This window comes from Macaca fascicularis, chromosome 5 (assembly GCF_037993035.2).
Source record: "Macaca fascicularis isolate 582-1 chromosome 5, T2T-MFA8v1.1".
Lineage (NCBI taxonomy): Eukaryota > Metazoa > Chordata > Mammalia > Primates > Cercopithecidae > Macaca > Macaca fascicularis.
Window position 1 is genome coordinate 177124152 of NC_088379.1, and position 26432 is coordinate 177150583.

At 33.3% G+C, this 26432-nt stretch overlaps 2 protein-coding genes across 3 annotated transcripts in view; one reads left to right on the plus strand and one right to left on the minus strand.

Annotated features, from left to right (window-relative positions):
* Nucleotides 1-26432, plus strand: part of GALNTL6 (polypeptide N-acetylgalactosaminyltransferase like 6) — a 1202623-nt gene that overhangs the window by 535059 nt on the left and 641132 nt on the right. The gene's annotated exons all lie outside the window — the stretch shown is intronic.
* Nucleotides 1198-2664, minus strand: LOC102126668 (ubiquitin-conjugating enzyme E2 N-like). The gene has a single exon (XM_065544600.2). The coding sequence runs from the start codon at nt 2227-2229 to the stop codon at nt 1771-1773; it is 459 nt and encodes a 152-aa protein (XP_065400672.1). The 5' UTR covers nt 2230-2664; the 3' UTR covers nt 1198-1770.

The window sequence follows — 26432 nt, forward strand, 5'->3', positions numbered from 1 at the left end:
TTGCAGTGGTTTTGTGGTACACCAATAAGTTTTCAATACCTCACATCACCTTTAAGCTCTGCTGATCTCTCATATAAAAAGGTCTAGAGATAGTTCCAACGTAACAGATCACAAAGCTCATATAAAACAGCAAGGACGTTGTCAAGTGCTGTGACTGTGATACTTTTCCAGTCACCTTTAACCAAAAGAGCCGCCTGAATTATCTGCTGTATGATATTCTAATAAAGAGTTCTAATATGGAAGTTATAGTTCTTAAATAAGTCCTTGTTGCGTGTGAAAGCAGCACTTGACAGTTCCAGAGCCCGAGGAGAATCCTCAGGCATAGACCCTGATGCTTGAAAGCCGGGAAGCCGAGTCAAGGAAAAAGGACCTTGCTTCAGCCTCTACTTCCATGTTCAGAAGAAGAAATACCATCACGTTACCAGCATCAGAAAGGTTGCTGGGAAGGTGAAAAGGTATTACCAAAAAGATGTTTCCAAACTGTTTAGTTGGAAACAGTTAAGCACACAATTAATGTTAATTAATTCGATAACACTAATTGTGTATTTATCTTAAAAATACAGGAAACTAAACACGTGATTACTGAAATGCCAGTGATTTGATGGAATTCAAATTAACCATACTTTGAGATAAATTAGAAAGATGTTTGGTTTTGTTGTTTTTTAAAAAATTGATATATATTCAGATGAATAAAGATTATTATAATTTATAGTTACTACTCGAGAAGTTTTTCTTTTATCCTAGAACTTTACTGCTAATATCATAAATTATCAATAATAATAATGTACAATGTGAAAAAATATACTGCATGTACATTGATTTATAACATGTACCCATTATAAGCCAAAATTTTTGAGAAATATATTTTTGAGAGACTATACATTAAAAACTGGATGAAGTTGATGTTTATATTTTATTTTTATGAAAATGAGTATAGAAATTCATTTTATTAAGTGTTTTATGTTCAAGGTTTTATGTAATTCCCTTAAATATTCAACACCAAAGGGAATCAGTCTAAGATCTATATTATTCTGGTGGAATTTAGTTTTTAGTTTATTTTTATTTTCACTTAGTTTTTAGAATAACAAAAAATATTTTACTCAAATATAAGATTTACAGAAGTTTCCAGACAAGCCATACAAAATGGTCACAAACTATTTTTGAAGGGGGTCATCTATACTTGACAGCAAAGTCATAGTGTTATTATTGAGAGCTGTGATGTTTGTTTAACTTTCCCATTCTGGTTCAAACAATCAAGTTTGTCCATCTTCAGCATCTAAATAAAGTTAGACCTGGCTAGGGAACATATTCTAAAGAACTGGTTAGCTGTTTTTAACCAATGCAATTAGATCACCAAAAAAAGTGGGAAAGGAGCTCATAAATTAAAATAAAACCACCTCCCCCCTCAAAAAATAAAACAAAATAAAATGAAAAACACCCATGCCCCTGCAGTTAACCTGACAACTACCTTAATTCACAGTGCTTTACACTTAAACCAGGATTGGGGAAATGAATAAAAGCAGAGAGGGGCCACTGCTTTCAAACGTTTCCCAACAGTCCAGATGACACTTCTGGCCTCTACTCATACTTTACAACAGTGAATCAGGACAAGACATAGATTTGCTAACGTGCATTTAATCACCAAATGACTGAAGAAGTCTGGGCTTTTATTCTGTAATGTTTCTAAGACTGGGCCCCTTAAATGCAAACCAAAAGAAAGAAGTCTTGGCAGAACAACAGAAGTGATGCATACTTGATGATCGGATCAATTTAAATATTATTAATGGCAGATAGCCTGGTCCCTGCTCCAGCAGTTTCTATGGTTTGGGCTTCGTTGGTCTTCCACTGCTCCTCTATATAATTTGCTAATGGATCATCTGGATTGGGAGCATTTAACAAGGCCTGGATCGATAGAAGAACTGTGTGGATCTGCAGGGCTGGGGAACACTTACCTTTCAAAATATCTAAACATATTCTCCCCAACTTGTCTACATTAGGATGACAAACTTTGGTCATGAAGCGCACTTTAGGGGCTGCTATTGGGTATTCTTCTGGAAGAAATAGTTCAAGTTTGAAAGTCCTTCCTTCAAAGGGGGAATCCCGGGGGCCGGCAATGACCACGTGAAAATAATGGGTGTTGCTCTCATATGGTTGTGCTTTGATGCTAGGAACTGGTTCTGCCAGCAAACACTGGGTTTCCTTGATGATCCTGCGGGGCAGCCCAGCCATCCTGTCAGGTCCCAAGTTGGGCCTCTGGTCTCTAACTTCTAGTTTGTATATCCTTGTTTTTAATGTACAAAGATATACACTTTAGTAGGAAAAAAAAAAAAAAAACAAACGGTTGTCACTGTTTAATATGCGTCAATTAACATAAGTAATCTATTTTAATGGTATTTCAGAACAACAAAGAGCTCTTTCCTTAAAGCTTTAAAAATGTAATTGAAATCTGAAAACATATTCCGTATAATTTACCATGAAAGGGAAGAGACACTCTAATATAGTCATATTGAATTTTTTTGTTTTGTTTATTACAATAGACATTTAGAACATGTTATCCTTAAAGTAATTTCAGTTGCTTTGCTGATTTTTCAGCTTGTCAGATTGTTTATTCCTTTTCCTTTTTGCAATAGAATGATAATGAGAATAAATTTTGTTTTGTGTGAAAATAAATTTATTTCTATAACAGTTAAATTAAAGAGATAATCTGATAAATCTGAATGTTATTTTAACAGTTTGTGCTCCTGTCATACTTTGAACTGTGAATTTTATTCAACTGCCCTCTATCAGGCAAGCTTTATGAATTCCTGCATTTTGATGAAGGCATTGTAACAGAACAATAAAGTGAGGTAGAATAAACCTTTAAAAATTCCTGTGAAGATTATACTTATTTTTTATTATTTGTTATTTTCTGCCAGAATTTTGGACAAAGAAGTTAAGACCTATGCTTTGGATGAAATACAAATTATTATCTCCTTTAAAGCTATTTCCATTTTTCTTTTTGTAATGAAAAGCTTGTTGATATATAATTCACATAGCATGAAATTGACCGTATAAAGTGTACAATTCAGAGGTTTTTAGAATATTTATGGAGTTGTGCAACCATCATCACTATCCAATTATATAATATTTTCATCATCCCCAAAAGGAACCCCATGCCCAAGAGCAGTCACTCCCATTCCTCCCTACTCCCGGTTTTCTGGTAACCAGTAATCTACCTTCTGTCTCTTTGGATTTGCCTGTTCTGGAGACTTTATATAAATGAAATGATTAAATATGTAGTATTTTGTGGCTTTCTTTTTTCCTTTATTATATTATTCTGGAGTTAGTTCATTTTGTACCATGTATCAATATTTAATTCCTTTTTATGAGCTATAACAATAATGAAATATGATATGGATATATCACATCTGTTTATTGGTTCATCAGTTGATGGACATTTAGATTGTTTCCACTTTTTGACTATTATCAACAATGCAAACATGAACATTGATGTGTCAGTGATTATAAAGACAGATATTTGTATTCCACTTGGGTACATACTTAGGAGTCAAATTGCTGCAGCGTATGGTAACTTTATGTGTAATATTTTGAGGACCGGCCAAACAGCTTTGCAAAATGACTGCTTCATTTTAAAGCCAGAAATTTATGAGAATTTCCATTTTTTTCATGTTTTATCTACACTGGATATTTTCATTGTTTCCTTTTTTTTTTTATTTTTTTTTTGGAGATGGAGTGTCACTCTTGTTGCCCAGACTGGGTGGAGTACAGTGGCACAATCTTGGCTCACTGCAGCCTCCACCTCCCAGCTTCATGCGATTCACTTGCCTCAGCCTCCAAAGTAGCTGGAACTACATACAGGTCAACCACCATGCCTGGCTAATTTTTGGAGTTTTAGTAGAGACAGGGGTTTTTACCATGTTGGCAAGACTGGTCTCAAGCTCCTAACCTCAGGTGATCCACCTGCCTTGGCCTACCAAAGTGCTGGGATTACAGGCATGAGCCACTGTGCTCGGCCGATATTGTCTTATTTTTTTAAGTTTTATTATTCTATTAGGTGTGAGGTAGTATCTCACTGAGGTTTTGATTTACATTTACCTAATGAATAATGATGTTGAGCATTGTTTTATGTACTCATCAGTCTTTTGTCTTTCTTCTTGGGAGAAATATGTACTCCAGCCTTTTGCCTATTTTTTAACTTGTTCTTTCATTGTTGAGTTGTAATAAATCTTAATATATTCTGAGTAAAAGTAATGTATCAAATATATAATTTGTAAGCATATTCTTCTACTGTGTGTATTGTTTTTTCATTTCTTTATGTGTCCTTTAATACACTAATTTTAAAATTTTTGTAAAGTTCAGTTTTCTAAATGTTTTTGGTGTTATGTCTAAGCAATCGTTGCCTAACAAAACTTTGTGAAAAGTTTCCCCTATGTTCTCTCTTCTAAAAGTTTTGTAATTTTGGCTTTTACACTTAGGTTTAAATCCACTTTAGGTTCATTTTTGCCTACTGTGTGAAGTAGAGGGTCCAAATAAATTCTTTGCCTGAAGAACATTGAAAAGACTCTTCTTTTCAACACATAATTGGGTTGAAAAGGTCATTGTGAAAAGACTATTTTCACACAATTCTTAAAAGACTGTTATTTCCCCATTAAATATGTTTGGAATTCAAATCTGAAATCAAATGATCATAAATGTAAGCTATATTTCTGGATGCTCAATTCTATTCATTTGTCTGTTCTTATGTTAGTACATACTGTATTGATTATTATAGTTCTGTAATAAATCTGGTTATCAGGAAGTATGAATCTTCCAACTTTGATATTCTTTTTAAATGTTACTTTGGCTATTCTGGAGCCATTACATTCTCTCATATATTTTAGGATCAGCTGGTCAATTTTTTTAGAAAAAAGTAATTGATTTTTTTGGTAGACATTGCATTGAATCTGTGTACCAAATTGGAGAGTATTGCCATCTTAACAGTATTGTCTTCCAGTTTTTTTCATTTATTTAGATTTTCTATAATTTTTTCAACAAAATTTTGTAGTCTTCAGTGTACAATTATTGAATTTTGTTAAATTTATTTATAAGTATTTGTTTTTTGTGCTATTATAAATAAAATTATTTTCTTCATTTCAGTTTTATATTTTTCATTACTAATGTATAGACATCCAAATGATTTTTGGATATGGACTTCAAATTCTGCAATCTTGCTGGAATTATTAGTTCTAATTTTTGTGTGAAGTTCTCAGGATTCTCTATATACAAGAGCATGCCATCTGTGAGTAGTCACCTCTTTCCAATCTGAATACTTACTTCCTTTCCTTGCCTAATTGTCCTGGCTAGAATCTACAGGACAATGTGGAATACAAAGGTAAGAGCAGACATCCTTGTCTTATTTCTGATCTAAGATGGAAAGCATGTAGTCTTTCCTGCTTAAGTGTGATATTAGCTGTGGATAATCAAGTTTAGGAAGTTCTCTTCTATTTGGTAGATGCTTTTCATCAGGTTCAGGAGTTCCCTTCTATTCTTATTTCTTGAAAGCTTTTATCATGTAAGGATGATAGATTTGTCAAATACTTTTCTACTTCTATGAAAATGCTCATGTAGTTTTTGTCCTTTATTGATATGGTGTGTTATATTGATTGATTTTTGGATGTTGTATCAACCTTGCATTCCTAGTGTAGTAAACACTAGGCAATGGAGTGTAAGTCATTAAATATGGGTCTGCATTTGGTTTGTTAGTATTTTTTGAGGATTTTTATGTGTATATTAATTAGAGATGTTAATGTATAGATTTTTTTTCTCTTGTGATAGTTGTCTGGTTTTGGTATCAAGGTAATATATAGAATAAGTTCAAAGTTTTCCTTCCTTTTCTACTTTTTGCAAGAGTTTGTTAAAAACTGGTATTAATTAAATGTTTGATAGAGTGCATCAGTGAAGCAAGTGAAGTGAAGTAGGGTCCAAACTTTTCACTGTGGGTAGTTTTCCTAATTCCTGTTTCAATCTCTTTACTTGTTATAGACCTTTCCAGATTTTTTATTTATTCTTGAGTCAGTTTTGGTAGTTTGTGTTTGTCTAAAAATTTATCCTTTTAATCTAGGTTATCTAATTTGCAAGAGCACAATAGTTCAGAGTATTCCCTCTTATTTTTTTTTTTAATTTCATTAAAGTCAGTAACAATGCTGCTTTTTTCATTCTTGATTTAGTAATTTGCATTTTCTCTCATTTCATCTTGTTTCATCTAGCTAAAAGTGTGGCAATTTTGTTAAACTTTTGGTTTTATTGGTTTTCTTTTTTTTTTTTCTACTGTCTGTTCATTAATTTCTACTCTTAATGCTATTATTTCCTTCTTTCTCATTGCTTTGTGTTTAGCTTGCATTTTTACTTTTTCTAGTTTCTTTAGATTGAAGGTTAGGTTAGTGATTTGAAATTCTTCTTGTTTTATACTGGCATTTACAAATATAAATTTCCCTTTACAGAATGCTTTAGCTGCATCCCCAAACATTTGTTCATTTTATTAGAGGGAGGGCCTCACTATGTTGCTCAGCCTGACCTTGAGCTCCTGGGCTCAATTGTTCATTCTGTTTCAGCCTCTGAGTAACTGAAATTATAGGCATGGGCCACTATGACTGGCTAAGGTTTGTTGTGTTGTGTTTTTACTTTCACTCATGTAAATTATGTTGTAATTTTTCGTGTGTGTGTGTTTTACCTATTGGTTATTTAGAAGTGTGTTCTTTAATTTTCATACATGTTTAAGTTTTCTAATTATTCTTCTGTTATTGATTTTTGTTTTTAATTGTGTTGTGTTTGCAGAAGAGATGATGAACTATTTAATACCTTTTAAATTTATCGAGGTATGTTTTATAGCCTAGCATATAGTTTATCAAGGCACTCATGAGTACCTGACAAGAATGTCTTAATATATTCTGCTGTGATTGAATATTCTATAGATTATGGTTATACATGGTACCTAGTGCTGTTTAAGTCTTCTGTTTTCTTCATGATCTCCTGCCTAATTGTTCTATTCATTGTTGGAAGTGCAACATTGAAATCTTCAGTGTTTATCACTGAATTGTCAATTAGTCCTTCAGTTTTCTTAGTTTTTGCTGTGTGTACTTTGAGACTTTTTCCTGGGGTTCAAATGTATTTATACTTGTTATATCTTCCTGAATAATTGACCCTTTTTTCATTATAAAAAATATATATATATTTTGCTTTTATATCAGTTTTTGTTTTACAGTCTATTTTTTAAAATATCAATAACAGCTCCCAGTTACCGTTTGTATAGTTTATCTCATTTTTGTCTTTCTACTGTCAACCTATTGTGTCTTTGAATCTTGTGGACGAAATATCATTGGATCATTTTTATAAAATCCATTATTCCAAAGTCTTCCTTTTCATTGGAGTTTTACTTAATTACTTAATTGACTTTTGATGTAATTACTGGTACGATATAATTTGTACATTATTTATTTTTAACTTATCTTTTGCTTCTTTGTTCCTCTATTCCTCCATTACTGTTTTTTCTTGGGTTACATATACATATTTGAAGTGTACTATTTATTACATTTATTGTTTATACACACACGCAAATATATCTATTTTTTTTCCAAAGGTTGTAGTAGAAATTACAATTAACTTAAAACAATCTAGTTCACATTAGTATCAACTAAAGTCAATATTATACAAAAATTTGCTATAAAAGAGCTTTCTTCTGTGTACTCCTGCATTGTGCTATTATTTAATCCCAAATTGTATCTTTATTCATTATATAAACTGAAAAACACAGTTTTATAATTATAGCTTTATTCAATGCCTTTTAAATCAGATAGGAGAATTAAAAAATTACAAAAATACAAAATACAAAATTTAATACAAATACAGAAATTGATGATAATTTTTATATTTACCTATTGCCTTAATCAATTCAGACCGCTATAACAAAAATACATAGACTGAGTGGCCTAAAGAGCATATATATTTTTTCACAGTTCTGGAGTCTGGAAAGTCCAAGATCAAAGTACTGGCAGATCTGATGTCTGGTAAAGACACTTTCTCTGGTTTTAAGATGACCATCTTCTCATTATACCCTCACATGGTAGAGGGCAGAAAGACAGGAAGCAAGCTCTCTCTTGTCTCTTCATAAGAATATTGTTATAATCATTCTTCAGAGAGACAGAATGATTATAACCATCATTATAACCTGATTATAACAGGGAAAGGGAGAGAGAGAAAGAGAGAGAGAGGTGAGAAGGGATTTATTAGGGTAATTCTCTCACTCAATTATGGAGATTGAGAAGTTCCATGATAAGCTGCAAGCTGGAGAACCAGAGAAGTAAGCATTATGGCTCAGCCTAAGTCTGAAAGCCTCAGAACCAGGGAAGCCAATGGAGTAACTCAACTGCTAGTTCAAGTTTCAGAGTCCAAAGGCTGGAGAATCTGGAGTTCTGACATCCGCAGACAGAGGAAGCATGTCCCATTTCCAGAAGAGGGAGAAAAATTTACCCTCTGCTTTTTCGTTATAATCTTGCTCCCAGCCAATTGGATAGTTTCTACCCACATTGAAGGCAGATCTTCACCACTCAACCTACCAACTCAAAGGACAATCTACTCCAGAAGTACCCTCATAGATACACCTGGAGAATCCAATCATTCTAATCAAATGCCAAATCATCTGAGTTTCCTTTTCAGCAGAGGAGAGATAGGCTCAAAGCCTACTGAAGCATTAAGAATAATTAATGTTTTACCAACTATCTGTGTATATTTTAATCTAGTCAGGTTGACAGCCAAAGTTGATTATCACAGGTACTAATACCATCCTGAGGACCCCACCCTCATAATATTATTACCTCCCAAAAGGCCCACCTCCAAATACCATTCCATGGGAGTATGGTTTCAACACAGAATTTGGAGCAGAGTGTACACAAACATGTACTTCATACCACCTATGTAGTAATCTTTAATAATAGTCCCTTTTATTTTTTCCTGTGAAGGCACGTTTTTATCTATTGTCTTTTCATTTCAACCTAAAGTTTCTTTCTTTGGTATTTTCTGTAGTACAGGTATGCCAGGAATGAAATCACTAAGTTTTTGTTTATTTGAGAATATTTTATTTTCGCTTTCATTTTTGAAAAATTGATTTTCTGAATATAAACTTTTTGGTTGACTTTATTTTCTTCTTATACTTTGAATATGCTACTACCTCCTGAACTCTGTCCTTTTGGATTAGAAGTCAGCTGTTAATCTTACTGAAGATACCTTATACCCAATGAGTCATTTTCTCTTACTGCTTTTTATCTTCTTTTTTTGTCTTTATCTTTTACAGTTTGTATATGATTTGTCTAAATGTGACTCTTTCAGTTTTTCTTACTTATAATTCACTGAGTTTCTTTTACATGTAGATTGACTTTCTAATCAAATTTAGGATATATTGGTAATTATTTCTTCAAATCCTCTCTAAGCAGTCCATGATCTTGTCCCCTCTCTCTTCACCTTCTTCTGCCAAGTCTACATTTCCTTCAGTTTTTATAAACTAAAATGTTCTTCCTATTACTGAACATTGTTTTAGCTATCCTGCCTCTGTTTTTTTGCTCATGCTGTATCCTCATTCTGTGACATTTTCAAACAACTTCTATTTGTTCTTCAAACTTCATCTTTACTGTAAACATTACTTTCCTCTCAAATACATTTTTTCTCCACAATCTAATACAAATGTACCGCTTTTAAAGCAGTCATACCTTTCATCACAAAGTGTAGTTATTCATTTGCATGTTGAATACGATCAAAATAGGCAGGATTTTTATGTCCTCTGTGTTTTATTTCTCCTAACAAATCTAAGTTTTACTTTGTTATCACCATTTTTAACAGATAAATCCTATTTTAACATCCCAATATAGTACTTAGCCCCAGTTTTGCTTGTTCCAGAGCTCATGAGCTCAGCCACTTGGCTCTAAGATTCGTGAGTACAGTAGGAGAGTTTAACATAGATGGAGCATCTGTCTGCTGTTGTTCTATTTGTTCATTTGTTTTAGAAATACCATATATTGGTCAATTTAAAATCATAGAACACCATGCTCTAGTGCTTTGAATATTTGAATCAATTCTAGTTGTCACTTCAAAGTTGCTAATCTTCATTTTGGTGGTTCTTTTAGTGTAAGATAAAATTTACATATGTGAGCCACAGAAAGTATTTTTGTGCAAGAATAAAGACATTTATTAGGAAAGTTATTTAGAAAATTACAGTAACCTTGGTAAGGTATTTACTTCAACATCCAAGAGACGTTACATATTCAAACGGAGGTCTTTTCAAATGCAACCTAGCTTATTTCACTGAGATTTGGCATTAGCATTTTATCTGCTTCAGCTAAATTGTAATTTGCTGTATTAGTGTATCCGTTCCCCATTAGACTACTTTCTGGAATTCATGTTCATCTGTTAAAAGAGATGCCCATGTCCTAGTACTAAAACCATAATGTTGATGAGAAAAAAATTTGAGGAAATAACCTACCTCCTATGTAGGATATCTAATTTTATGCACACTATATTTAGTGTTAGCAGCCTGCTTCGGGGGGTAGTGGGTAGCATACTTACATGACATACCCACCCAAAAAATGAAATCATGATCTATATTATTATTTAAAAATAAGCAACCAGAAAAGCTGTGCTATATCTATATATCTGTATCTATATTTTTGGTGAACTTTATTTTCTTGTTTTTTCCAATTCCTATCATTTCTAATAGCTTACAGTTAGTTTTTAAAAATCCTCCAAATTTAAAATTTAGAAATGTATCATTATATGTTTTTATTAGACAAGACATAATTTCAGGAACTATGACCTACATTTTAGTTTTGTTCACATGAAATTCTTTAGGATTGTATGGAATAAGACATCTCTACCTACTTCCTATTTTAATACATATTTGAAAGTTTTTCTGACACATTTAGTAATAAAAGTTAATGTATTAAATGTTTCCCAACTGGGATAAAATTTATTAACTATGTCTAATTCAAAATGTTTTAAAAATAACAGCAGAAAAAAGAGAGAGAGAAAAGGAAAGATATAATTAGAGTAGAAATCATTGATGTAGAAAAGAAGTACTCAGTGGTGCATTTCAACAAATCAGTAATTTTCTTCTTTCAAAAGATTAATGAATGGTCAAATTCTTGAAGATTTATTGCAGAAATTATGGGAATACATATTTATTAAAAGGGTAGAAATTAAGTAGTAAATGTAAATAAAAGTTCAGTTGAAAATTGTAATAAGTTCTGTTTATGTAGCAATTGAAATAAAATGAGTAGATACATACAACACATAAGGTAATGCTAAAATCCAAGCTCAGTATATTGGCTGCATCTGAGGAAGGTAGGAGGTAAATAAAATCATAGAGAACTACATGGCTTCAGTCTTCAGCTTTATGTTAAGTTTTATTTCTTAATCAATAAAAAAAATTATGTAAAACAAATATGACTTACATAACAGTATTTGACAAACCCAGATGGTGGATAGATAGCTTTTTATATGCTTAATATTTTCTCACTGTAATATATCAAATTAGTTGAGTAAAGGGCTGCTGGAAGACAATAAAACTACCTTAGTTTAGAAATACCTATTACTAAAAAAGAAAATTCCTTTAGTTCATGATTTTAAAAAATAACACTTGCTAGTTTTTCTTTAAAAATTATAGCTTTATGTTTCCATTTGACCATTTGAATTTAATTTAGTGACAGATCCACACTGTATGACAGATTGCCTGGAAGTGATGAATGATGTACTTTCTCACTCTTGTATTGTAGTTGAATGCAAAAAACTGTCGATGGAGCAATTTCTGCAATTTTAATTTTATTTATCACTTATTATTTAAATTTCCTTTAGCAAAATAAAGGTCACTACCTTTTTAACCCAAAGAAAATAACATAAAACATTTTAGGGGCCTGTCGTTTAATATTTTAAAAATTGATTTATTTTTCAAATGTTGTAATCTAATAGCCTGTTTGCAATTGATGCTTTTAACATACTCTTGGGTGATCATGGATTGTTTATGAAATAGAGCTGCTATGGACTATTTAAAATTTGATTAACAGAACAAAAGCCATGTTACAGTAATGCTCCCATACTCATGCTTGTGCTCTCTGCAGTTTGAGTTACCCACAGTCATTGGCAGTCTGAAAATATTAAATAGAAAATTTCAGAAATAAACAATTCATAAGTTTTAAATTATGTACCACTCTGAGTAGTGTGATAAAATCTCACAACTACCTGCTCAGTCTTACCCAGGATATGAATCATCCCTTTGTCCAGCATGTCTATGCAGCATGTGCTACCTGCCCAATAGCCACTTAGTAGTCATCTCAGTTATCTGTTAGAAAAGCATAGTTTCTACAAATTCAGTGCTGTCTATGGTTTTGGATATCCACTGGGGGTCTTGATACATATCCCTCCTGGATAAGGGGGGACTACTGTATTTCTGGAAATAATAAGTATAATTATGACTTAAAATGCGATGTTTTGTTCAAATGAGACGCATAAAGCAAAAAGGCTTAATTAGTAGTGTTAAATTTAAACAAAGAGTAAGATAAAAATGCAAAAAGACTTTACACTGAGGCTCCTAGGAGCTTTGATTACAAATAGGGCATGTAAATCAGAAATGTTGGCATTTCTAAACAAGTCATACAGTGAGTTAAAGCACTCTTATGAAAAAAAAGAATAGGGAAGAAAAGTGGTTAATTGTGTTAAAAACAAGTCAATATTATGTATATTTTAAATGAGTTAAATTACTTCAGTGTTAAAAACTAATTTATAGACTAGGTAAATGAGAACCATCATATTCAAATTTCAATAAGCTCAATATCATTGTGGATGTGGGCAACTGTCTTGGTCCATTTGTGCTGCTATAACAAAATACCATAGACTAAATAATTTATAAGGAATATAAATTTATTCCTCACAGTTCTGAAGGCTGGAAAGTCCAGGATCTAGGTGGCAGCATATTTGCTGTCTGCTGAGGGTCTGGTCTCTGCTTTCAAGACAGTTCCTTGAAGAGCGTCTATGAGAGGAGAGGAACGCTGTGTCCTCACCTTGCAGAAAGAAGAGCAAGAGGGATGAACACTGTGAGAAGCCACTTCTATTCTTTGTCTTTTTCTTTTTAATAGAGATGGGGTCTTGCTCTTTTGCCCAGAGCTGAAAGTCCGTGTCATGATCATAACTCCCTGCTGCCTTGAACTCTTGGGCTAAAGCAATCCTCTCACCTCAGGCTCTGGAGGAGCTGATATTACAGGTGTGAACCACTGTGCCTGGCTCAGAAGCCTCCTTCATAAGGGCTTTAATCTCATGCACAAGTGGAGGAGGCTTTATTATTTGATTACCTCTTAAAGGCAGGTCCCTGTTAATACCATCAAATTGGCCATTACATTTTAACATCTGAATTTTGGAGGGACACATTCAAACCATAGCAACAACTAAGAAGCTTCTGGTGACACTGGGAATGTTTGTAAGATGACAAACATAATTTCTAAACAACTGATCTCTTACTACTGTTTGTTTGTGAACTTTGTTTTGCCAAACACATAGAAAGGATTTTGTATTGACTCATCAGATAATGCACATTGCCTATTACTAGACAGAGGGAATATGTAATGATTTCAAGAATTTCACTTTATAAAGCCTTAAAGGAACAAAAATAAGTTCCTTTTCCAATTGATTTCCAATATTGATTGAAAGGACACAATAGTGAGTAAAATAAGATAATGCTACTCAACTTTTTATCTCAAAAAACTTTAAATAGTTTTATTTTTATTTACTTATTTATTTTTTCGAGATGGAGCCTTGCTCTGTTGCCCAGGCTGGAATGCAGTGGCATGATCTCGGCTCACTGCAAACTCTGCCTCCCGGGTTCAAGCGATTCTCCTGCCTCAGCCTCCCGAGTAGCTGAGATTACAGACGCATGCCACCACACCCAGCTAATTTTCTTATTTTTAGTAGAGACAGAGTGTCACCGTATTGGTCAGGCTGGTCTCAAACTCCTGAGCTCAGATGATCTGCTCACCTGGGCCTCCCAAAGTGCTGGGATTACAGACATGAGCCACCACACCCGGACTAGTTATTTTAATTAAAAATTGTTCCTTACACATACCAGAATTTTTAGAAACATTCTCATTACACTATCAAGACAAATTAAGCTTTGAAAAAATATAAAATGTTAGATCTTCAGTTTCTCTTAGAGAAGTAAAAACTTCTCTCAGAAGTATTTAAAGTATTTCTTATTCTTTTTTTTTTTTTTAAATATAGAGCAGTCTCGCTCTGTGACCTCAAGGGATCCTCCTTCCTCTGTCTCCCAAAGTACTGGGATTGTAGGCACAAGCCACCATTCCTGGCCGATTTGCAGTATTTAAAGAAAGAGTTGCTCTGGCTGAAAGTTTTTCTTGGAGAGAAAAACATACCTGCTTAATGAACAAATTTGTATAAAACATCTGTGTTTCTTGCTTTTGCAGATGCAAAATAATACACTAAAAATTGTCTGGTTCTGGTGTCAGGTTTTGTGGATTTGAATCTCTACTGCTTAGCTTACTGGGTTTTTGACTTTTGAGAAGGGGAGCAAGTTCTCTCCACCTTTGTTTTCCCATACATCAAATGAGGATGACTATTTATCAGGGGTCCACGACTCCCAGGCTGCAGACTTGAACCAGTCAGAGCCCTGTTAAGAAACCGGGACATAATAAACATACGTGTGCATGTGTCTTTATAGCAGCATGATTTATAATCCTTTGGGTATATACCCAGTAATGGGATGGCTGGGCCAAATGGTATTTCTAGTTCTAGATCCTTGAGGAACTGCCACACTGTCTTCCACAATGGTTGAACTAGTTTACAGTCCCACTAACAGTGTAAAAGTGTTCCTATTTCTCTACATCCTCTTCAGCACCTGTTGTTTCCGGACTTTTTGATGATCACCATTCTAACTGTTGTGAGATGGTATCTCACTGCAGTTTTGATTTGCATTTCTCTGATGGCCAGTGATGATGAGCAGTTTTTCATGTGTCTGTTGGCTGCATAAATGTCTTCTTCTGAGAAGTGTCTATCCTTCACCCACTTTTTGATGGGGTTGTTTTTTTCTTATAAATTTGTTTCAGTTCTTTGTAGATTCTATTGTGGCACTATTCACAATAGCAAAGATTTGGAACAAACCCAAATGTCTATCAATGATAGACTGTATTAAGAAGATGTGGCACATATACACCATGGAATACTATGCAGCCATAAAAAAGGATGAGTTCATGTCCTTTGCAGGGACATGGATGAAGCTGGAAACCATCATTCTCAGCAAACTATCGCAAGGACAAAAAACCAAACACCTCATGTTCTCACTCATAGGTGGGAATTGAACCAAGAGAACACTTGCACACAGGAAGGGGAACATCACACACCGGGGCCTGTCGTGGGGTGGGGGGAGGAGGGAGGGATAGTATTAGGAGATATACCTAAGGTAAATGACAAGTTAATGGGTGCAGCACACCAACATGGCACATGTATACATATGTAACAAAACTGCATGTTGTGCACATGTACCCCAGAACTTAAAGTATAATAAAAAATAAAAAGAAATAAATAAACCGGGACACACAGCAGGACATGAGTGGCAGGCCAGCAAGCATTAGTGCCTGAGCTCCACCTCCTGTTAGATCAGTGGTGGCATTAGATTATCACTGGATCACAAGCTCTATTGTGAACTGCGCATGCCGGGGATCTAGGTTGAGCCATCCTTATGAGAATCTAACTAATGCCTGATGATCTGAGGTGGAACAGTTTCATCCCCAAACCATCCCCCTTCCCTGGTGGAAAAATTGTCTTCCATGAAACCGATCCCTGGTGCCAAAAAGGGGGCCGCTGCTGTATATGAACACAGCAGAGGGGACTATGATAACTTCTAATAGAACATGTGTCTGTCCCTTAGGAGAAAACACTTGAAAAAAATGAGAATAAGGTAAGCACCTCTAGGAACCGGGCAACATCACCCCTCCACATATCTGTCCACGGTTGTCACAAACTGCGTCCTCTGCTTCTTTTCCATGTAGCTCTCAAGCTTCTCTGCAGCTCTAGCATAACTATCTTCAGGCCACATTTGCCATTAAACAAAACAAAGAGACAACAGAGACTCCAAGCACTCTGAGTAGCAGATTATTAACTTAAGTTTCATTTTCAGGGAACATCACAGGTGTTCATTAATGACACATTAAATGATGAAGCTTAACGTCTCTTTTAAAAATCTCATCTTTTGCTTAATTGAACATTTCTAATATGTAAAATCTTTATATAGCATACAAAAATATTTTGAGAGTGCAAATGACATATTTTTATCTTCAAGATTTCCCTGTGACAGCCCCATCAGTGATCCTGTTTTGTTCAATTAAATGTGGTAATGAGTATCTGACTACTGGGCTTTATGTAACTACTTTCATTACATGCTTTGTTTTTACTTCTGTAATGTCTTAATTATTCAAACTGTATTTTAATGCTAATTTATTCAGGTTTCTGCTGAGAATTCAAAAAAATGGTGTCGATTTTATTTTATATTTATGTTCAATTTTTGACAGAATTTTAACTCAGTCACTCACATTGAAGGTTTAAGTAAATTGATAAATGGAATATATATTATTCCCACTGTTTATTATAACTCAAGAAACCATACCTAAAAGTTTAATAAAACGTGTTAAATTAAAGAGATGTAGAGAGTTGATTGTTCATGGCTAATATTATTTTAAAACTTGGTACACAGGTAATCTGGCTTTTATAAGCCTATAAAACTTGTAAATTTTGATGAGTTTCTTTACACCACAACTTTATAATTACTAATTATAATTACTTTATACTTGCTAATTTAAACTAATTACTATATAATAATTAGCTAACATTAAACTTTCTGTTTCTATATTTGTCTCTTTATTGAAAAGCATTTTTAAACATATAACGAAAGTGAATTGTGACCATAAAAATTGTTATTTTTATTCACATATTATAATGTGGGAACCATGGAGTTTCTTTGATGTAACACATATGTGTTCCCAACTTCAACAAAAAAGTCATATATACAGAAATCAGCAGTAGGCCTGCAATTTATTTTCTTAATTTTTTTTTTTTTTTTTTTGAGATGGAGTTTTGCTCTTGTCACCCAGGCTAGAGTACAGTGGCACAATTTTGGGTCACTGCAACCTCCTCCTCCCGGGTTCAAGCGATTCTCCTGCCTCAGCCTCCCGAGTAGCTGGGGCTACAGACACACACCACCATGCCCGGCTAATTTTTTTATTTTTAGTAGAGATGGGGTTTCAACACATTGGCCAGGCTGGTCTCGAACTCCTGACCTTAGGTGATCCACCTGCCTCAGCCTCCCAAAGTACTGGGATTATAGGCATGAGCCACCACGCCTGGCCCTTCTTTTATCATTTGGAAAAGAAGAAAGTTGAGGCAGTTACATTTTCTTCTAGCATGCTGACACCACTCCTGACAAGCAGATATTTACTAATAGAGAGCTCTTGTTTATGAAATGATTTTAGCATGATGTATTTGGTCTGTTTTGGCTGTTTTATATTACCTGCCACACAGAAATTGCAGCAATTACTATCATTTATATTAAGTTATACTCATTAGCTGTGCTTCAGATATCTTCTGTTACTTCATCAGAAGGTGCTAGGATGAACAGCAGTTTCTTTTTATGTTTTCAATCTGTGTTATCAGGATTATCGATACTACAAAGCACCTGACAAGAGAATCTCCCCTAAATTATAAATTGACAGGCTTTTGCTAGCTTTAGAAGCATTCTATATTTATAAATCGATTGTTAATCAACTTATGTCCAAAGAGGCCATCATCAACATTCCTTAGTCACGAGTTACACCCATGAGTCTATATGTTTCTGTAATGTAAAGTTTCATACAATAGTCATATTGCATAAACATGCAGTGTAGCTTTAAAAAATCATTACTTTTGTATTCATGGATATTTACAAATAATGTGTGCAAAGACTGAAAAAATATAATTTTGTTTTATTTATCAGGGTCAAACAGAAAAGTTGCAAATCTCTGCTTTTTGTGTGTTTTCATTTTTTATTTTAATCAGAATTCTTTGGACAACCGTTAACATTATCTTTTTATTGTTACCTTGTTACCTTTAGTTTATATTCTTATTGCCAATATACAATGATTTTCCCTTGAATATATTAGAGTTAATGGCACAGGAGTATATAACACATTTAGATGTTTTTCCTAAAATAAAGTATATTCTGAGATATCAGACCTGTGACGAAAGGATTGACCATGTATATTGTGTTACCTATAGAAGTCTGACTTAATGTAGTTCAATAAAGAAAAAGAATAACCCCTGAACTCCAATTTCCCAAGATAATTATTGATACAAGAGGTGAAATATTACAAATATAAAGAAGAGTAAATAGCAACGGTTTTTAATATGGGCAAAAATTAGTTTCAAAATTTAAACGTGAATATAATTTTAGTGGAAATCAACCGGCAACATTAATTAATTAATGTATAATTAATATACAACCTGATGCAGCCTCCCTGAGGAGAAAAATGAGTCTCTAAACCTTTGGAATTCGCTGCTTCATTCTCTGACTTCACGCATAATTAAACCAACAGAAGTCTGTTAAATCATCGTGTACAGAAGCAGTAGTGGTTAAATCATCCTGGTGCTCCTCCCACCATTCTATTCTAAAAGTCATGAAAACACTCCAGCATACTCACATTTTGTCAACTTCAGAAAAGACTCCTGCCCTGTTAACCAAAAACTGTGTATCTCAAATACGTATATTTTTTCTTGTAATAACTATAAAACACTGTCATCATTTTCTTCTTTCTCCTTGACCTGAGCCCTTCCTCAGGCAGTTTGCGTTTAAAAGTGTCTGCCCTAAATGTTACTCTTCATATTGCCAGGAAACCTGCCTTCTTCTGATCTAAAGCCTGTGTAACTGCAATTACTATTTTCTTTTTTAAGTCTAAGCCTTTATATTCTACGTGTTTTGATTTACCATAGTTCTCACTGCAGCAAAGACATTTAACGTGAGATCTACTATTTATTTTTGAGTTGATAACATTTTTCTTGGCAAGAAAAAATCTCAGCCACCCATAGCTGTAGCTTCCAATATTGTTTATAGAAGTGCAAGCCAAGTGAGGCGTTTCTGAAAAGAAGAGATGGTTTCCATTCAGTGCCCAAACTCAATGATATTTTTCTCCTTACTTAAGAACAGTCCTCAATAAAACCACTCGCCTGTACAGTTATGTTTGTGACATCTTTGATTACAACCATAGCTCAGTTTCAACAAACTTGCAGTCCTAACTTCTAGGATCTGTGAGGTTTGTTGATGGAGATATATTGTCAGGGCTTGTGTTTAAAAAACAGAAACTATTCAGAGAATTGCATGGATGCCACTTTATTGTTATGTAATTATCAGTATGTTCCAATTAAAAGACAATTTTAATTTTGTACATTTTATTGAATGCAGTAGGTAATTAAATCATCCAGTACATTTTGTTTGCTTTCTTTCAGGACTAATAAGGAAACATCCATCATTAGAAATGTTCTTTATAAATTTAAAAATTATATATAATCTGTCTTTGAAATTTATATTTTTTAATGCAGATTTTTTTCTAACGTAGTATCTATCTTACAATGACTAACAAAACTAGAAAATTTTGGTAAGCATCAAGATATAAATTCAAGATGGAACTAATGTCTGATGGGAGGCTACTTGGGTATATATATGAGTCTATTCACGTGAGAGATAGTGTATATGCTTGTGTGTGAATCTTAGAATTATAGTATTTAATGGGTCTGTGATAGATGTAAACTCTTTTAGGAGTCTTCATATTACATATGAATTTATTTGGGTTATTAATGTTAATTCTTTCATATTAGAGTTCACATTAGATGCTAATAGAAATCCATTGATCTCCTTGATGCCCATGAAATGATTAAGATAATAAAAGCATTACTGGAATTTGAGGGCATGATTTCAAAGTAATATTTTGCCTTACAGTTATAATATTAGAGCGCATAATCATTGAAACACTGGGAGCCATATGCTAATTTCTTACACATTCAAGGACCTTTTGAGTTGAGTAGTCACATCCATATAACAAATCACTCACCTTAATGTGAGCTCTACATTTATTATTGTAATAAAAAATGGATTTAACTCTCCTAGAAATAAGTATCTTATTTATTTATTTATTTATTTATTTATTTATTTAAAACGGAGTCTTGCTTTGTCACCAGGCTGGAGTGCAGTGGCACGATCTCCATTCACTGCAACTTTTACCTCCCAGATTCAAGCGATTCTCCTGCCTCAGCCTCCCGAGTACCTGGGACGACAGGCATGTGCTACCTCACCCAGCTAATTTTTGTATTTTTAAGTAGAGACAGGGTTTCACAATGTTGGCCAGGATGGTCTCGATCTCTTGACCTCATGATCCTCCCACCTCAGCCTCTGAAAGTGCTGGGATTACAAGCATGAGCCACTGCGCCCAGCCAGTATCTTTTATTTTTATATTTTCTAAATACAATTGTTGTCAGTATAGTACAGGTTAAAAGTCTTTCTTTTATTTTACTTTTGGATTCTTCTGTCTTTCTTTGGATTCTTTATTATTCTTAACTCTTTCCACTGTCCTCCCTAACTGCATGCCAACCATCAGGCAATTGTCTTTTCTGTTCCATTTCTAAAGCAGAATATATTTTTGTAAAATTTCTTCATCACATACTCTTAGTATGATGACAATAATAAAATTCTATGATGACATTAATAAAATTCTAGCTGTCAACATTACAATTTTATGGAGAGAAAATTAGGCAAACAATTACATATTCTTAAATTATGATAATGGAACAGTAACAAAAGGAGTTAATGTTTATTAAAAATAATTAGTCAGTGCTGACTTAAGAAGTGAGCTTGACGGACCAATGTTAAAATGAGCTGCCAAACTAAAAGATATGAGGGCCACTGATCTTTTATTAATAAAATGAACATGTGTTAAATGGCATTTATGAAAACAATGGCTGATGATGAAGAGAGTGCTATCCTTTTTCATATCTCATTCAAGGCATCCTTGTCCAATAAGGGGGGAGCAGGAGCAGTGTATTAGATTTAATCCATTAGAGACAGGCACTCTCCTTTTCAAAATAAGACTAGCTTTGCAATCGTTTATTGCTTATATGTTGACATGAAAGAAAGAAACTGACAGTATTGAGTTAAAGAGTATGTATTCTTTATTGCATTAAGGTAACCTGTGAAATGGTTTCTTGATAATGGGAAACTACCTGAACATCCAGCAAGAAGGTATTGGTTCAATAAACTATAACAACTCTACAACTATATCAACTCTACAAATATATTCAATCCCTAAAAATAATTTTGTAGAAGTATATTCGGTGACATAGAAATCGAGTTATGTTAATTTGTATTTATGGGCTTGGTTTGGTAAATATTTTTTGGAGGCTTTTTCAATACTGCCCTTCCCTTGCCAATGTTTCATTTTTTTTTTTCTTACGGACAGGCCGACTGAAAACATAGAGACCCTGGACACTGAAAAGGTTATGGTACCCACCTCCACAGAGACTCAAATCAAACATTACTGAAATTAGCACACAAAAAAATCAACTTTTTAGTCGTGTCTTGATGATAGTTTCTACATTTTATTTTAAAAATTAATATAAATGTGTTAAAATATGTATTTTGTTACCACTACTTTTTACTTGGTCAGAACATATAGTTAACCAGCCTACTGGATCATAGAGCATGTGAAGCAGATACTGTTTCCCATTTGGAGTTAATATGAAATAGTCATATCATGCATTAAATAAAGCAATTGATTTTAGCCGTAAAATAACTCCACATGTATAGATTTACATATACATATATAACCACAAATATGTATTATAAAAAGTTAACAGTGTTTATTCAAAATATTGCATAAATTTTTATTTTTGGCTAGCCTATATTTTGTAAAATGTCTGTGTTAATCTTTATATTTTTATTAAGAAAATATATGCAGAGTAAGCAGAGAACACTTGATTTGCATTATGTATGCTGTTAGTACAAACTGTCTTCATTAATATTACTGAATTATCAAGAATTTTTTCTTCTCTGAATTTCAGAAGAATTTCAGTAGCCACTGAGTAGTATGGATTCATGTGAACAACTCAAAGATTCAAGAAATCATTGTCAGGCCTCCATACTACATTCCAACAATCTAATTTAAATAAATTTATTGGTTAAAGTACTGTTAAATAAATATTATTTCTGTCTGTCCTACTTCACATGGCAGGAGTCCTAGATATGTGTTGCTTCAATCTCCATATGATTTTGTTATTCTGCTTTACATATTGTGCAGAAAAATAAAACTTTTTGTGTAAATTGATGAGTTTTTCTCATTCACCAGCAAAATAGAATGTAACCAAAAAATCAAAGCATGATGCTTAAATGAAGACTTATTTTATTCCTCTTTTTAAATTTTTTTGCCCCAGATTTACTATTTGTTAAGATAGTTTTATTTAACTTCAAACAAGAAGGTGTTCTTTTTATCTTCATATAGCTATTTAAAAAGCTTGCTTCTTTCATCTACTCCTGTGCCATTTGTTCTCAGACATACAACCAGTTCCAGCTGGTTTAGCCATTTATTTTTCCTGAAATTTATAACAGCCAAAACACCCTTACACTAGATTTTTCAAAGTGTTAGATTTGTGCCCTTTTAAAATTTTAGAAAAATCTCAGTTGTGCTAATTGGAACTCTCAGTCCTCAATTATCACCTACTTGCTTTCTTTGTGTCCTTTGTGTCTAACAAATACATGCTTTGGTGCTTTTAAGATTATTAATAGGATTAGTAAGTGCAAGGTAAAGCTCAACGATCCACAGAAGTTTCTCTGGCACTTACCTAGTACTTACATTATAATACTACTATTAACCTCTGAGGAAAATTAATTCTAATAAATTTTAATTTTGAAAAATTGATTTGGTACTATATTTTTCTCAATGTAGACAAGGATCTAACAGAAAACCATCAAAACTGTATTGATAATGAATGTCAAGCATTATATAAAGACAAAGGACAAGAAATACTTGTGGTCTCACAGTTGAGCAAACCCAACAACTGTGACATATGTTAAAAATACATGTTAGACTGTAAAAGCCACGGGATATTCTAGACAGAGTTTAGGAGTTGAAAGACTTTACATAAACTTGTGACCCCTTCTTGAAGGTGACATCATGCTTAGAAGGTGGTGCGGGTGGCAGGCCCTAAATAGAGGAGCAGGAGAAGTGAAGTCATGGAGATGGGAGGAGAGCAAGACTCAAAGAAAGGGCAAGAGTAGGTTGGTGTTAGGATATGGCACAGAAGGTTAGAGAGGAAAGCTGACGATGTAAGAGCCCAGCCTGAGGGATTCTGACAAAGTTTATTTCCAGAAGAACCTCTACCTGAAGTCAGACTTTGAAGAGCATGTCTACTAAACATGACCACTCTATCGACATCCTTGACTGTATGTTCCTGTTTACTAAGAGTAATAGATGTTTCACCAGAGAATGATTATTTTTGTGAAATGAAACCTAAGTGCAAAACATTTCACTACAAATGATAAATGAGAAAATCGGAGACTAAATCATCTAGCACAGAGAAGATAGAGAAAAAAGCAAATCCAATTTGTCCTTTCATTTTGTTAGTGACATACTGAAAGGTGACTGTGCTCGGGTAATTCTTTTCTCCTTTTGCAAAGTTTCATTATTCTTTGTTAACTTTAATATTCTTTATTTTGTGTTATTTCTATTACATGAACAATAAATCATATATGAAACACACTCACACACACATGCACACACATACACATACCCAATTGGTTTGGAAAATGTACAAAAATCACAAAGAGCTTTATCCTTCTTATAGTCTTGGCTTCTATAAGGTTTTGCTGCTTAAAATTCACAGTTAGTGAATTGTATTGTCTATTAATATCATTTTTAAAACTAATTTTCATTCCAGTAAAGGAGAAAATAAAGCTAAATTCAATACTCTATATGACATACAGAATCTAGTTTTCAAGGTGTTAGCTTTGTTATGGTCATTTCTATATAAGTTAAATCTCACTTTATTTTAACCTTCTAAAGGATTTATGTCTCACCATAAAAAATTTCCCAGTCACTGCAAATATTTTTAAATTAGGAAAATATAGTTCGTTTCTCATCTATACTTTCTCTCTAAAAATAACTTTGAAGCTAGTGTTAACTTTCATTGTCTTCCTATAAATTTATTACCTTATTTAAGTATACACATACTATTTCACATACTTTATCAGAGAAACTGTGCTTCTAGAAAGTTGTATCATTGCATTTGTGGATAAATTAAATTACACTGTAGATATGAAATGTATACTTTAGAAGCAAACCCACAGAAATTAAAATAATAATAGACACCTCAAGTTTTTATTTATTTGTGATGGTAAAATCCAGTGAAGAATATTCTTAAGCTGTTTACTACTAGCATTATACCTTCCCTGTCTTCTGGTAGAGGAAGAGAGAGAGAGAGGGTGTGGGGTGGGGGTCGGGGGAGAGAGAGAGACAGATTTTTATTAACAGACACAGAACTCCACTCCTAAAAGAAAGAATTTCCAGACATCTACATCTGTGTTCACCATACTTCTTACCTAGTTTAATAAAAATACTTTCTAATGATACTTCTACTTCATACGAAATATCTTCAATAAATGGTACTATTTCATTGCAGGCTGTACGTCTCCAGGAAGGGTAAATTTTTTGTAGCTCTCATTTATTTGGGAGCTTTAGGCTTTGTTCTATGCTGTCTGCCTGGCTTAGTGCAATGAACTTAACACTGTGATGTTGTCCCTGTGATTACTAAAATGATTTTTTCCCTTATATTCTTGAAATTGAATCTATGTTCAACTAGTATGCTTAGCATTCTCTACAGAATGATGTATAAACCTGTCATTTTAAAAGATAACATGAAGAAATCTCTCAATGAGGTCAGTGGCACTGCTGCCTTTCAGTAACATAATTTCTACTATCGAAATACACTTAAAGCACAATTTTAAATCCAAAGCAGTTAACTGCCATTATTGGAATGGTAAAGGATACAATTTTAAAGAGAAAAGATTATGTTTTTCTAAATGTTCCTTAAATTCTTCAATAAAACACTGCAATTGCATTGAAAAGTAGTATGCCACCAGAAATAGAAAGGATTTCAAAAAGAGAGTTGTTTTTTAATGGTTATAGGAAGATTTTTTGGATGAATCTTGTGAAAAAAAATCACTTTTTAACACGGTAAGACTACAAATGAACACAACATCTGCAACAAAGCAAAAGGAACACATTCCCTAAAACTGAGCTATTTGGTCATTTTACTAGATATCAGAATATTCAAACTAAGATAAATAGAAAGAAGTTGATTTTTACTATACAGAAACAAATGAATACAGATCAGCACATCTTGGAAAGTATTTCAGGTTATTGTACTTTATATTGTAGCCCAATTCTCCAACATTTAAACTTGGACATTCATTTTTTGGAATCATCTTTCTTAGGTCTAATGCTCCAAAGATCTTGATTAGTCAGTATCTTCGCATAATTTGTAGAAAGGAATAAGACAATGAAATGCTACTCAAAATAGAAATTGTAAAGCTAAAGTCTAGTAAGTTGTTCAAAGATATGGCATTGTTCATTTCCTAGTGTCTGACTAGGGAACACACTCAGAGCCGGCATAGCCCAGGGTTAGGCTCATAATCAAATGAACTTTCAAACTTCCTCTTTACCTCAAAGCTAACTGCATCAGAAAACTGTAGAATGGGATCTTCTTGTCCCAGCTCAATATGCACACTGATTCTGAAATTTTAGCAAAGAGTTATATAACCCATAAATCTTATTCATAGTTGTTCCCTTTGAGAATGAGGAACAATTCAGGTAATAAATTAGATAGAACACAGGTATATTTGACCATACATGCCATGAAGAGAACTCATTGAACATATTTAAGAAGTTCTAAATCTTTCATAAACTAATGTATCAAATAAACTTTTTAAATAAAATAATTAATTCAGGGTTTGGCAAGGAGATAGAAATCTTTTTCTTATCATTTGCTGAAAATTGTCTTAAATAACTAGATTTCATGAAACTACAATAAAACTGAATGAGTATCACAAGTATGTACAATATGCATCACTACTTAGTATGTCAAAAAGCATATTAACTGAAGGAACATATATTTGCATAGACACATATACACATATATTACTTTTTTTTAATTTGCATGTATTCAAAGGAAGAAGAATTTACATTCAATTTCCAAGGCAATGGATCTTTGAATGGAAGTATTAACTCTACCATAGAATATTCTATCAGTCTATTTTAAGCCACTGAATCTTCTTTCGTTAGTTC